General features: G+C 41.6%; 1 protein-coding gene across 2 annotated transcripts; it reads left to right on the forward strand.

Moving 5' to 3' along the window:
* Nucleotides 1-10: 10 nt before the first annotated feature.
* ocstamp (osteoclast stimulatory transmembrane protein) lies at nucleotides 11-10,111 on the forward strand. Of its 2 annotated transcripts, XM_028994641.1 has the most exons (4): nucleotides 686-761; nucleotides 6,970-7,053; nucleotides 7,161-8,031; nucleotides 8,830-10,111. In XM_028994641.1, exons 3-4 carry the CDS (start codon nucleotides 7,228-7,230, stop codon nucleotides 9,247-9,249), a joined length of 1,224 nt encoding a protein of 407 aa, XP_028850474.1. In that variant the 5' UTR covers nucleotides 686-761; nucleotides 6,970-7,053; nucleotides 7,161-7,227; the 3' UTR covers nucleotides 9,250-10,111. The 2 variants fall into 2 exon arrangements, with proteins under 2 accessions (XP_028850473.1, XP_028850474.1); XM_028994640.1 differs by lacking the exons at nucleotides 6,970-7,053; nucleotides 7,161-8,031; nucleotides 8,830-10,111 and adding exons at nucleotides 1,868-2,888; nucleotides 2,975-3,673 and having other exon boundaries at nucleotides 11-761.
* Nucleotides 10,112-11,932: the final 1,821 nt, after the last annotated feature.

Below are 11,932 nucleotides of genomic sequence, written 5' to 3' on the forward strand. Positions count from 1 at the left end.
AATTTACACCTTGAAGTATTCCTTGTGTTTATGGTTTGCAAGTGTCAGTGTGAAAGTAACATCCATAAACATACATGGATGTTGCCCAGAATGCCTTGTTTTTTTCCACAGTGCATCTGCACACACACACACACACACACACACACACACACACACACACACACACAAACACACACACACTCACAGCCATCCACATGATCTAAAAGAATACGTGATTCATCAGACCAGGCCACCTTCTTCCACTCCCCACATGCAGCACATGACCCTTGGATCGCATGATCCTGTCGCTGGTTCACCGGTTATCCTTCTTTGGATCTGTCCCAGTTATCTACAGTCATAATTTGGCCATCATCAAAAATATTCAGCTTCACTTTATTCATTCAATTTTACATTTTATTTATATAATCAGTTTTCAGACTATGACATTTCTGATAAGAGCCCCTTAAAGTAACGTTCTGCTGCATATGTCCTGCTGCCCTGTCATGTGGTGTAGTTCTGGCGTACTGTGGTGTTCCCGTGGGTGAATGACTGATGCGCTTGTGATAGCTGTGCTCTGTGTGGGTGTGTGACCCATACGTGTGTGTTTGCATGCAGGCAGAACGGCAACTTCCAACAACTACCTAAATATGACAAATAACGTTGTGACAGTGAGGGACAACTTCTGTATTTTATTTGAGACTTGCACACATTCTACACAACCTGGGCAATTTTGTGAAGATGGTGCACACAAGGAGATTAGGCCGATTTAACTTTGTAACTGGGTATGTGCTTGTTTTTTTATAAAGCGTTTTGTTTCTGTGAGGTTTTACAGACATAATGTTATTTATACTTTTTAATAATGATGTACAAAATATCAGAACAATTGTGAAAAATGCAACATAAGACAACAAATATTTTATATGGAAGCCAATAACCATTTTTTCCATATGACTGTTGATTATATTATATTATATTATTGAGCAATTTTTCATGTTAAAGGATCCAATAAAGTAGTTAAAATAATTAAATAAACATTTGTTTGAACAATAATTTCTCTTGAATATAACTGTAGGGTGTTTTGTCTTATGGTGAGATGTAAGCCACTCTGCCAAAAGAGCTGCTGAAATCAAGTCCATTATTACAGCCCCCAATATCCATATCTTTTATTAGAATAATTAACTTTTAACCATCATGCATATTTAAATTTATCATTCGGGCTACAATCCAGTTTACTTAAAATGGGGCAGATTTTCCAATCTAATATTTATTATAATCTACCTTCCATCCTCACACAGATCCTTTCTTTTCATCACTTCTGATTTCCATAATGAAGTCAATGTAATTTTATGCAAACTTGTCACTTTTACACAGTTACACAAATAACTTGGTTCGTTTTAGGCTAGAGTTAACAAATGACTCACCTTTAGAATCATTTTTTATCCATCCATCCATCCATCCATCCGTTCGCCTTCAGTTTAAATACTAGTAACATTTATACCCTTCTAATATTCTCCTAACTTCATTATTGTGAGGCAGTGGTTGGCCTAGCGGGTAAGGAAATGCACAGAAGGTTGCCAGTTCGGATCTCAAGCTGCCAAGGTGACACTGAGGTTCCACTGAGCAAAGCACCGTCCCCACACGCTGCTCCCCGGGCGCCTGTCATGGCTGCCCACTGCTCACCAAGGGTGATGGTTAAAAGCAGAGGACACATTTCAATGTGTCAATTAACTTTTTTTTTTTTTGCACTTTAAGTTACACACCAGTACCCATATTGATTGGTGTGTATATTACTATCTTCCTAAAGCCTAATAAAACTTACTAGAACTAGCTGTGTATTATTCTTCACATTGACACTTTATAACATAATAACTCATGCTGTTTTCTTTAGGCTGGGGCGTTATACTGATTCAGTCCGTGCTGGTGCGGCATTTCTGTGGGATGCTTATTCGAAGCCTTCGCCATGCAGCATCTGGGAATTTCTCAGCCTGCTCTTTGTCTGTTTCTCTGTTTCCTGCGTGACGGGAGGCTTTCTCTTCCAATGGCTGTTTGGGGTCTTGAAATATGGGTATCACACGTCTGGAGCCGCAACGGGCCTCTACATGATCTCCACATTTGTTGTAATTGTACTCGTCCACCCCCTGCGTTGCGTGCTGACCATCACCCTGCCCACTGTGGGCACGGCACAGGGCCGAAAGGTCATTCTCTCTGCCTGTGTGATGTTGGTGCTTCTCAACATTGTGCCCAATGTGGCAGCCAATGTGGGCGCGGTCATAGACCTCCTGAAGTGCACCTCGCGAAACGTTGCCCACAGCTTCCTCAACTCCTCGGAGCTCATGAATCTGGTGAAGGGGAACATGGTCAACGTGGCGGTCCGGGCTGTCCAAGACCAGTTCAGCCTCGTGCAGAGTCTCAAGGAGTTTGACCAGCTAACACACATAGACGTTTTCAAGGTCATGCAGAGGTTCCGGTCTGTGAGTGAGCACATCGCACAAGATTTCTTCCAGGCATTTGACTTGGTGCAGGCCGCCAAGCTGGTAGCAAACCGCACCCTGGCGGCCTTTCTTGTGCTTTATCTCTTCACCGAATCTGCCTGCTACCTGAAGTCCTACTTGATATCGGTCAAGTTCGACAACCACTACATCACTGGACAGCTGAAGGAAATGGCTTCTGAAAACCAAGTTCTGATGAGAGCAGGCGATGTGAAGGGCACAGTGGACTCCTCCAGCTGCAGGATAGCTAAGCAGGAACTACTTTCTTGTTTGGTCCCTCTGGCTGTGGTCACATTGTACTTCACCCTGACCATCATTGTAATCGGACTGGACTTTCTCGTCTATCATTTGGTGACAGCCAGTGTGCCCTGGCTTTTACACATTCCACCCATTGAGATCAGCCTTAATGTCTTTTACAAGGTATGCCACTAGGGGGCAGGCTAAGGTTAATATTCCCCTTCTGAATAATTGGCACTGAACTCACGCCTCTTCTTGTTCTACTGCAGGTGGAACACTGCTATGACGGTTGCCTGTTGTTTCATGACAACTGCTGCCGAGAGTCTGTGCTCCTGAACCATGATTACGGCTGGAAGATCAATACCAGTGACGGCCGCTGTGATTTAAAAGTCTCCGAGCCCAACCGGGGAGTTGTTTTCCTCTTGAGCCTGCTCTTCGGCCTCAGCTATTTGATGGCCTTCCTGGAGGTGTATGCCTGCAGACTGCGCCGAAAAGTGGCAGCGTCTTTTTTCCGGAGACAGGAGAAGCGAAGGGTGGACTTTCTCTTCAAGAAATTTCTGGCCAAACAGAGAGGAACAGACAATGGAGTCTATTTCATCCAAGCAAATGTATCAAGGAATGGGGTCTGTGACAATCAACCATCGTCTCAGACTGGCGGGCATATAGAGCTGGTCCATTCAAACATCTTCACGAGTCTGGTCAAGGACACTGAGCAATAAATCTGATCTGCAGCATACCGTGTAGTTTGTCTTTCACACATTACACAACATTCATATTGTTTTGTACAGGAGCCTCAGCACATGTGGTTCTGGGTCATTGAAAGACAACCATATACAATCCATCAGTGGGCAGTGGTTGGCCCAGCGGGAAAGGAATCGGACCCGTAATCAGAATGTTGCCGATTCAAATTCCGAGCCGCCAAGGTGCCACTGAGGTGCCACTGAGCAAAGCACCGTCCCCACACACTGCTCCCCGGGCACCTGTTGTGGCTGCCCACTGCTCACCAAGGAAGATGGTTAAAAGTGGAGGACACATTTCGTTGTGTCACCGTGTGCTGTGCTGCAGTGTTTCACAATGAAAATCACTTTCACTTTTCATAGTTCTGATGCTCAATAAATGAAGACTGTAGTTAAAATGGAGGCTCCTATCAATTCAGAGATGCGTCTATTACACGCTTCATTACTCTATATTATGGAATAAAACGTGATCAGCGATTTAGATGGCAACACAGGGGATACCACTAATGCAGCGCATGATTAAATTATTAAAAGTGCGTCAAATGTAATCAGGGAGCAGCACAACAGAAACAAGCGGCGGTTAAACACTGCATGGTCTCTGTGTCCAAACTATGTGAAAATGTAAATACTAAATCTTGTTAAATATTTTAATGTAACGACTTGCAATGAACCTGGTTTATTCTGTTTATGCTGGGTTAATATTATAGTGAACAGTTGCAATGGCAGTCAATGGCCACCTGATGTCACTAACACGACTGCAGACACATTCCCGTGGCACAGCATGTTGCTAAAGCCAAGTCATGCAAATAGTAATTAGCCTGTAAACCTTCAAATTAATTGAAATTTACTTGTTATCAAATATGTAAGAATGTGAAAGATGTAATGCTGTAAAGATTGTGCATTGTTCAGAGTTTCTTCTGCTCTCAGATCCCTTGGGCACCACCCCCTGCTCCACGGGTTGTATTCAGTTATTTTTGTTCTATCTAGGAACAAAATTCCATAAATTCATCTATTTTTCATGCTGGTTATTTCATTCTTGTCCCAGTTTTACCTTCTGTCCTCAAAGTCCTATTCATGCTTAATGATTTTTAACGAAAGTTACACGGTTAACAAACCAGCCAATTAAATGCTCTCACCAATTGATGTGATCTAAAGACATTTTTCAATATACTTATCTTTTGATTGGGACATGCATTTTTCATACGTTATTAATTTTTCAGACTAAGAAAGTGCTGTGAGTTGTAAAAGGAACTGAAGCGTTCATTCCTATATACGGCAGAGGTTTGCTGTAAGAATGCAGAAACGATCGGGTTGCAATAGTGCATAAATGAAATAAAAACACATTTGCTGTACACTTTAAACAGTACAGTTCCTGCTGTACACTTCGGATATCAAATATTATAAAAATATTAGATTTGGAGAAAATATTAGATTTGTGCAAGCAGTCCACTGTTTCATTGTAGAGTTTACATTAAATGAATGAAGTACAAGCTAATTAGCATTCAGTGCTAAGTGGTCTAATGCTGTTCATAAAACACTTACTTGTGATTTTTTTTTTTACATCCAAGATCTTTATTTAGACATGGACATGGAAAATTAGCACACACATGCTCATGTACATGCCGCATCATTTTTTCCTTATTTAATGTTTGAGACTGTAATTAGTGGACTGGGGACATGAACAAGAAGGCTCTCAACAAGAAGCACCAAAACAAATGAAAAGCTCTCGAGCTGTAGCCACGCAGTTCAAAGTCAAGGATTGAGAAGCGGAGGAGAAGAACATACCACACACTGAACATTACGTACAATGCTGAAAACCTCTGCTGCTCATCGAGAGCCCCAAACACTGTAGAGCTTTCTTTTGACCATGAATGAAAATGTTTGCAGGGGCTTTGTAATTCCAGCAAATAAATGCAACGTAGCCCATGGTGTACATCTATCTCAATCTTATACAGTCATCACTAAAAGTAAGCTGATAAAATAACCATATGTCTGCTTTCAATGCCGCCTCTCTTCAATCTGCCCTTATGTGGATGTGAATGACACGCCCCTTGACAATTATTAGTCAAGAATGTGAGTCTCGGTGCATGACCCTACGTTTGCTATTTGTCAGAACACAACTTGGCATGTCCTCAAAATGAGGCGGAGAAAAAAAAATTACGTTTATGGGAAATTTCAGCAAGGATGTATATCTTCTGACATACATAATCACAGAGTGATTTACGGGCGCGCTGCTGCTACAGAGTCTCGTAAGGAACTGCAGGAATTAATAGTTTATAATTTATTAACACAAATAGGTTAAATTTACATGGAATTATTGTATATAAATAGTACCAACATCAGTAGAAAGACCAGAATGAGATAGAAGAAGAAGAAACAGAGGCCGAGAGGCTCCCCAGGGAGCTCTGAGAACCTCCTTTATACCAGACATTGGTCACCCAAATCATAACTGATGCAGACCAATCAGATTGTCCTTTGATGTTCCTGTCTTGTTCAAACGAATCCCCCAATACAGGAATGCAGGAATGCCGCCATCATCCATCCGTCACATGACGCTCCCCTCATGCCGCTTCAGGCAATTTGTTGACCTGGGGTGGGGACACAGCTTGAACCTCGAATTTCCCACCTTACACCCTGCTCAAAGTTGGCTGAGTGTGACATGCCTAGGTTCCACAAGTGCATACATGGCTACTTACTCAAAGAGCTTAAATTCCTTTACATGGTCCAGACTACACTCAGTACACACCAAGACCAGAACCAGGTCTCTTACGTTCTCCTCATCCTCAAGCACTGCCGCAATCAGGACTAATGCTATCAGGACTAGCCGAAAACAAAAAGCCTTCACAGACCTGACGACTAGTGGCACTCAGTTGAAGCTGAAATTGTGCTATTTGCATTCGACAAGATGCTACACTTGAAGCCTGGCGATGGTTGACAAAAAAAAGGCAAAAAAAAAATTCCCCCAAATTCACCCAAATTCCCCCCCCAAAAAAGAGACAGAATAATAAGGCTCAGACCTATTGCCCAATTAGACAGCAACATGTAATTATTGCGATAAAGTGTAATAATTCAGAAATCACATGTTTTATCCCATATATAACCATAATCATGCTATATCAATTTATCTTAGAATTAGATAAAATTTTTATTTCAATCCCGTCTGATGAGGGCTGTGCTGGATCCTATTGGTGTTCGCAGCGTTACATTTTATGTGGCATGATCTGATAGTACAAAAAGGAAATTTTTTTTTAGGGGAACACACCACTCTGCCTCCAAATGTACCTGAAACATGAATAAATCAAGGTAGTGCGAGAAATGGACAGGGTCTGAAAAGAGACACATGGAGAGGGAGAGACTGAGGTATGGACTGAAGATGCAAGGCAGAGAGCGAGAGAGAGAGAGAGACATGGGGGGAAATGGAGAGGAGAGGGAGGGAGTTTGTGAGAGACGGAGGGAGGGAAATGGGGAGGTGCAGACAGGGAAAGGTCTACTCTGAGATGGTCAGCTCAGTTTTGCTCTGGCTTCAGGATGCAGCTTGTGGGGGAAATGTGAGTATGCTGTTGATGAAGCCCACTGAGTGGTGAAAAATGGAGAGGAAATAACAAAGTCTGGTAAGATACTTTTGTATTACTTGTGATGAACCTTAACTTGAGAAAACTTGAATTGGAAGAGGACTTAGACATATTCATATTTTATTTTTTTTTTTACACATTTTTAGGATTCTTCCTAGTATGTTAACAGAATAATCATCTTCCAAGGAGGTCTGAAACAAAACCAAGAACAAAATGCAGAACAGCACTTTACTTTCTGAGCTGAACTTCAGTACCTCCGTGACGAGTGAACCATTGGCCAACATGCCGGAGAACTCCCTGGAAATTCAGGTTATCACCATTTTCCTGGCACTGCTCATATGTGGAGTAGGCATTGCTGGGAACATCATGGTGGTCTTGGTTGTGCTCCAGACCAAGCATATGATGACTCCCACAAACTGCTACCTGGTCAGTCTGGCCATCGCTGACCTCATCGTACTCCTCGCTGCAGGTCTGCCCAACATTTCTGAGGTCATTACCTCCTGGATTTACGGCTACACAGGCTGTCTCTGCATCACTTACCTTCAGTACCTGGGAATCAACGTGTCCTCCTGCTCCATCACAGCCTTCACCATCGAGCGCTATATAGCCATCTGCCACTCCATCAAGGCTCAGTTTATATGCACTGTGTCCAGGGCCAAGAAGATCATCGCTGGAGTCTGGATTTTCACCTCGCTCTACTGCACAATGTGGTTTTTCTTGGTGGACATCAAGGAGACAGTTTATGCCAATGGAGTAGTGGTCACATGCGACTACCGGGTCTCCAGGAACCTGTACACACCCATCTACTTCCTGGACCTGACCCTGTTTTACGTCATCCCGTTGATCATTGCAATGGTCCTGTATGGTCTGATTGCAAGGATTTTGTTCACGAATCCCTTGCCATTGAATCCTGGTGAAAGAGGTGGAAACAACTCGATACACCAGGGGAGGGCGATGAGCACAACTAAAATGTCCTCCTGCAAGCCCAACAAAGGCTCAGTCTCATCAAGGAAACAGGTGAGACTGCGGTTCTCTTCGGTGTAAAATGGTGTACACTGGGGGTTTTCATGTAATATTAATATTAATATAATATTAAAAATATCATGTAATTAACCATGATCTTCAATTAATTAATCAATCACAATGAATAATCCGAATTCATATTTAAGAATAAAGCTTGCTCTAATGAATATTTTTATAGGATGATAAAGAATGTGGGAAAGAGGCTCATGTGGAGAGTGACAGGGATATTTATTTATTTATTTTTATTTATCCAATATCCAATTTATCCAGTGACTATGAGACATGTGGTTCACAGACACAAGTCGCATGGTCATTAAGCTCATTGAGACATGCTGTACGTGATTTTGGGCTATATAAGAAATAAACGTTGTTGTTCTGTATGCATCTGGTCTCTGCACCGTTTGTCCATACACCCTGACTGGCCATCACCACCTTCATGTAGGGATTGTCTCTGTCTAGTGTGAGTATACGTGTCCTAGGTCAAGCACTGTACAGGAAGTAAAAAAAAAACAATCAAATTATTTTTACATTTTAAACACAGGTGGGTTGAACATAAGACTGATGATCCGTTACAAAAATTAGCAAATGTAGCTTAAAGTTGAGCGCCTGTGTTTATTTAGTGCTCAAGTACAAATACAAGTAGAGGTTTGTACATTAAATGCATTATAAGCAGCTTTCTAAATACATTTTCAAATACATTTTAAGCATGAGAAAGCCATCATTATTAATAATCATTTGTAATTGATCATACAGGATTGTTTGAAATACTTATGCTGCTTGCTGTGGCCACAGGTTACGAAGATGCTGGCAGTTGTGGTGGCTCTGTTCGCCTTGCTCTGGATGCCGTACCGCACACTGGTAGTGATCAATTCCCTCATGGACCCCCCGTACCTCAACACCTGGTTCCTGCTGTTCTGCCGCATCTGCATCTACGCCAACAGCGCCATCAACCCCATCATCTACAACCTCATGTCTCAGAAGTTCCGCAGCGCCTTCAAGAAGCTCTGCAAGTGCAAAGGCAGCTTTGGCAGTGGCAAGAAGGCGGCGAAGTTCAACGCCCCAGTGTACTACAGCGTCATGAAGGACTCGTCGCACGAGAGCCCAAACCACGCTACCGAGCAGGAGGACGTCACCGTGTACACGGTTAACAGCAAGAGAGTCAACTTCACCGACAAGTGTGGAGATACAGCAGCCATGTACAGCATTGCCTGAAAGAAGAAATTTGTTATCGATCCCCAAGAATAAGGGAATTGATTGAGGGTTGATGCCTGTGGTAAAATATGTACTTTAAAAATCACTGAGAGGAACCGATAACAATCTGACATCTATAGACCTCTATAGATTTCAAATCACAAAGACTGAATTATGACAGTGGTAGGGACAAATTAACATTACACGACATCTGAAAAATATTTTGACTATACAGTAATTAACTGACATTATACTCACCATGAACATCATGCGGTTTTAGACAGGCCACCCATCGAATTAGTACAAATTATTACAATCTTCAACACGCAACGTTCAGTGCAACTAGCAAGAGGAAAGGTAGAACACCAGGAAAACCTCTTCAGTGTTTCATGCTTGACCTTCAGAAGGTAGCTTGAATCCAGAACTGACTAGAAGTGCTACTGGGCTGCTGTAGCTTATAATAAATGCTTATTAATAGAGGGGGAAGCCAGTGGTTTGCTGTCATGCTCTGGTTCTGTGGTTCTCCTCCAAAAATATTCCGCTCTCAAAGTGCCACCATTTCGAACACGATTTAAAACTGGAAGTACCCAATTGAGGAGGCCATTAAAATGAACTGAGCCATGTTGCACATAATTTGAATAACAACTACAGTGCAGGAGGGAGCCCAAGTACCATCAGTTTGAGAACCAAGGCTCTAGAGCAAAGCTTGCAAAGCAAATGTGTCACTCTGCTGGCCTTCAAGAAATATGTATTTGTTTTTGAATTAATAAAAACAAAAGTTCAACATGAGTCTATTCAAACCACAAGATTTTTCAGAATTGTTTTTTTTACTTTAGCGTGGTGGTAACCGTTCTTTCAATTATTGGTTATTACTCTGAAGGGTGCGCCCACATGGCATCTATACAGCAGACTTGAATAAAAAAAAATGTTGCCAAAATGTTCAGGCAGGAGCTGTCTTTTTTCAGCTAATATCGTTAGAATATCTTTATAATGATCAGCATTTTTAAGATTTTTTTGCTGTTGTCATTTTTCGTGAAACATGTGAAGAGTTGCTTATATAGTTGGTGGTCGTCTTTTTAAATGCATGACTCCTTCTTTAATATTAACTCACATGCTGTTCAAATTTCTACCAGCACGTGGAAGTGTCAAATGAGTGGAAGCAACGTCCACGTGTGAATAATTCACAGGCCAGAACACCTCCAAGGGCCTCGCTTTACTATGACGAGGGACCAGCCGCTAGCAGACAGAACTGGCCCTATCGGACCTTTTGGCTGACTAGAAATTCTGATTGTTCTCACCTCAAGATGATCGCATTTGTCAGCTCCCAGCAGGCCATTGATTTCTTATGCAGCCTGTGCCAAGGGCAAGGTCAACCCATGAAGCAATACCTCCCAGGACTTTCACAGCCACAGCGGCCACAGCAGTCCCGATGCCTCCAGTAAAACAGGCCACAGTATGAAAATCCAGTACAATGTTATTATCGTGCGAGTTGTATAATCTGCTGAATCTCAATTTTATGACCGGAACAGTCTTTTTTCCCACGTGTAACAGGAATGGAAATTAATGTGTGTAAATAGTGACAATAATCTAAAAAGGTTCATCTTTAAAGGTGATATTTGTGGTTTTCCAGCTACACTAAATACCTTATGTGTTCTGATTTTTGGACGTGAAAAGGCACACATTAGCTCAAAAGCACTTTAAAAATCAACTGATCCAGTTGTGCTATCTTCTATGACTGTATTTCACTTTTCTGTGTAATTATATAGCCATGTGCCCATTGGAACACCTTATTTGTAAGCATGAGTTTCTTGTGAACTGACAATTAAAATCTCATACAAAAAAATAACAACATTTTTTTTTCTATGTGAATAAATGAATAAAATACACACTTGTTTCAAGTTGTGTACTGATGTGTTCCATGCTTGTGGTTTGACCCTAATCTTGTCTAGATTGCAGTGCAGGAGTTGTGCTACTGAAATGGGAAGGGATACTTCGCTGAGGCACATCTTTCTGAAGTGCAGTGAAGCTCTGCAGAGTCAATTCTTATTGCAGAGTAAAGCAGGACGTTGTCATCTTGGAACTTGTTAGCCTTGGAGGATGTCAGGCAATTTAGTCTTCATACGCTTCTGAAACTAAAATCCATCATTCTTTCTAAATGACATTTTGTATGGTCATGTCACTTGAACACCTTACTGCTTGCTATTGGAGGTGTCTGTTCATTCATGATTGACGTTGCATTCTTATCCATTATATTTGCTCCAGTAGACTTTTGATTTTGATTTATCTTGGGCTGCATGCATCTGGCCAGCTTCTGCATGTTTAAAATATAGCTATGATTCTTCATATCCACAACATAGTACAATATCCTCACTGGCTGTGTGTTTGACTGCAGTATTGACAGTGGATAACAGCCAATAATTAATAATATTCATATTAGGAATAAAATTGTCCCCCTGTGTAAACTATTTAAATACACTACTGGAAAAAGGTTTGAGGACCATCTGTCATTAAAGTGTTGAGGCTTGAGGGTTTATTAGACACTTAATGTATTTTGTAGGCAAGTACTTTTTCCTTATAGATTAACCTATACTTCACCCATAAATCGTCATCATCTTGTTTAGGCCTCCTTTCACATCAACATACATTTACTAGTGAAAAATTGTCAATTTTCACTAATATATGAAGTACAAACGACATCAAGGGG

Source organism: Denticeps clupeoides, chromosome 10 (assembly GCF_900700375.1).
Source record: "Denticeps clupeoides chromosome 10, fDenClu1.1, whole genome shotgun sequence".
Taxonomy (NCBI): Eukaryota; Metazoa; Chordata; class Actinopteri; order Clupeiformes; family Denticipitidae; genus Denticeps; species Denticeps clupeoides.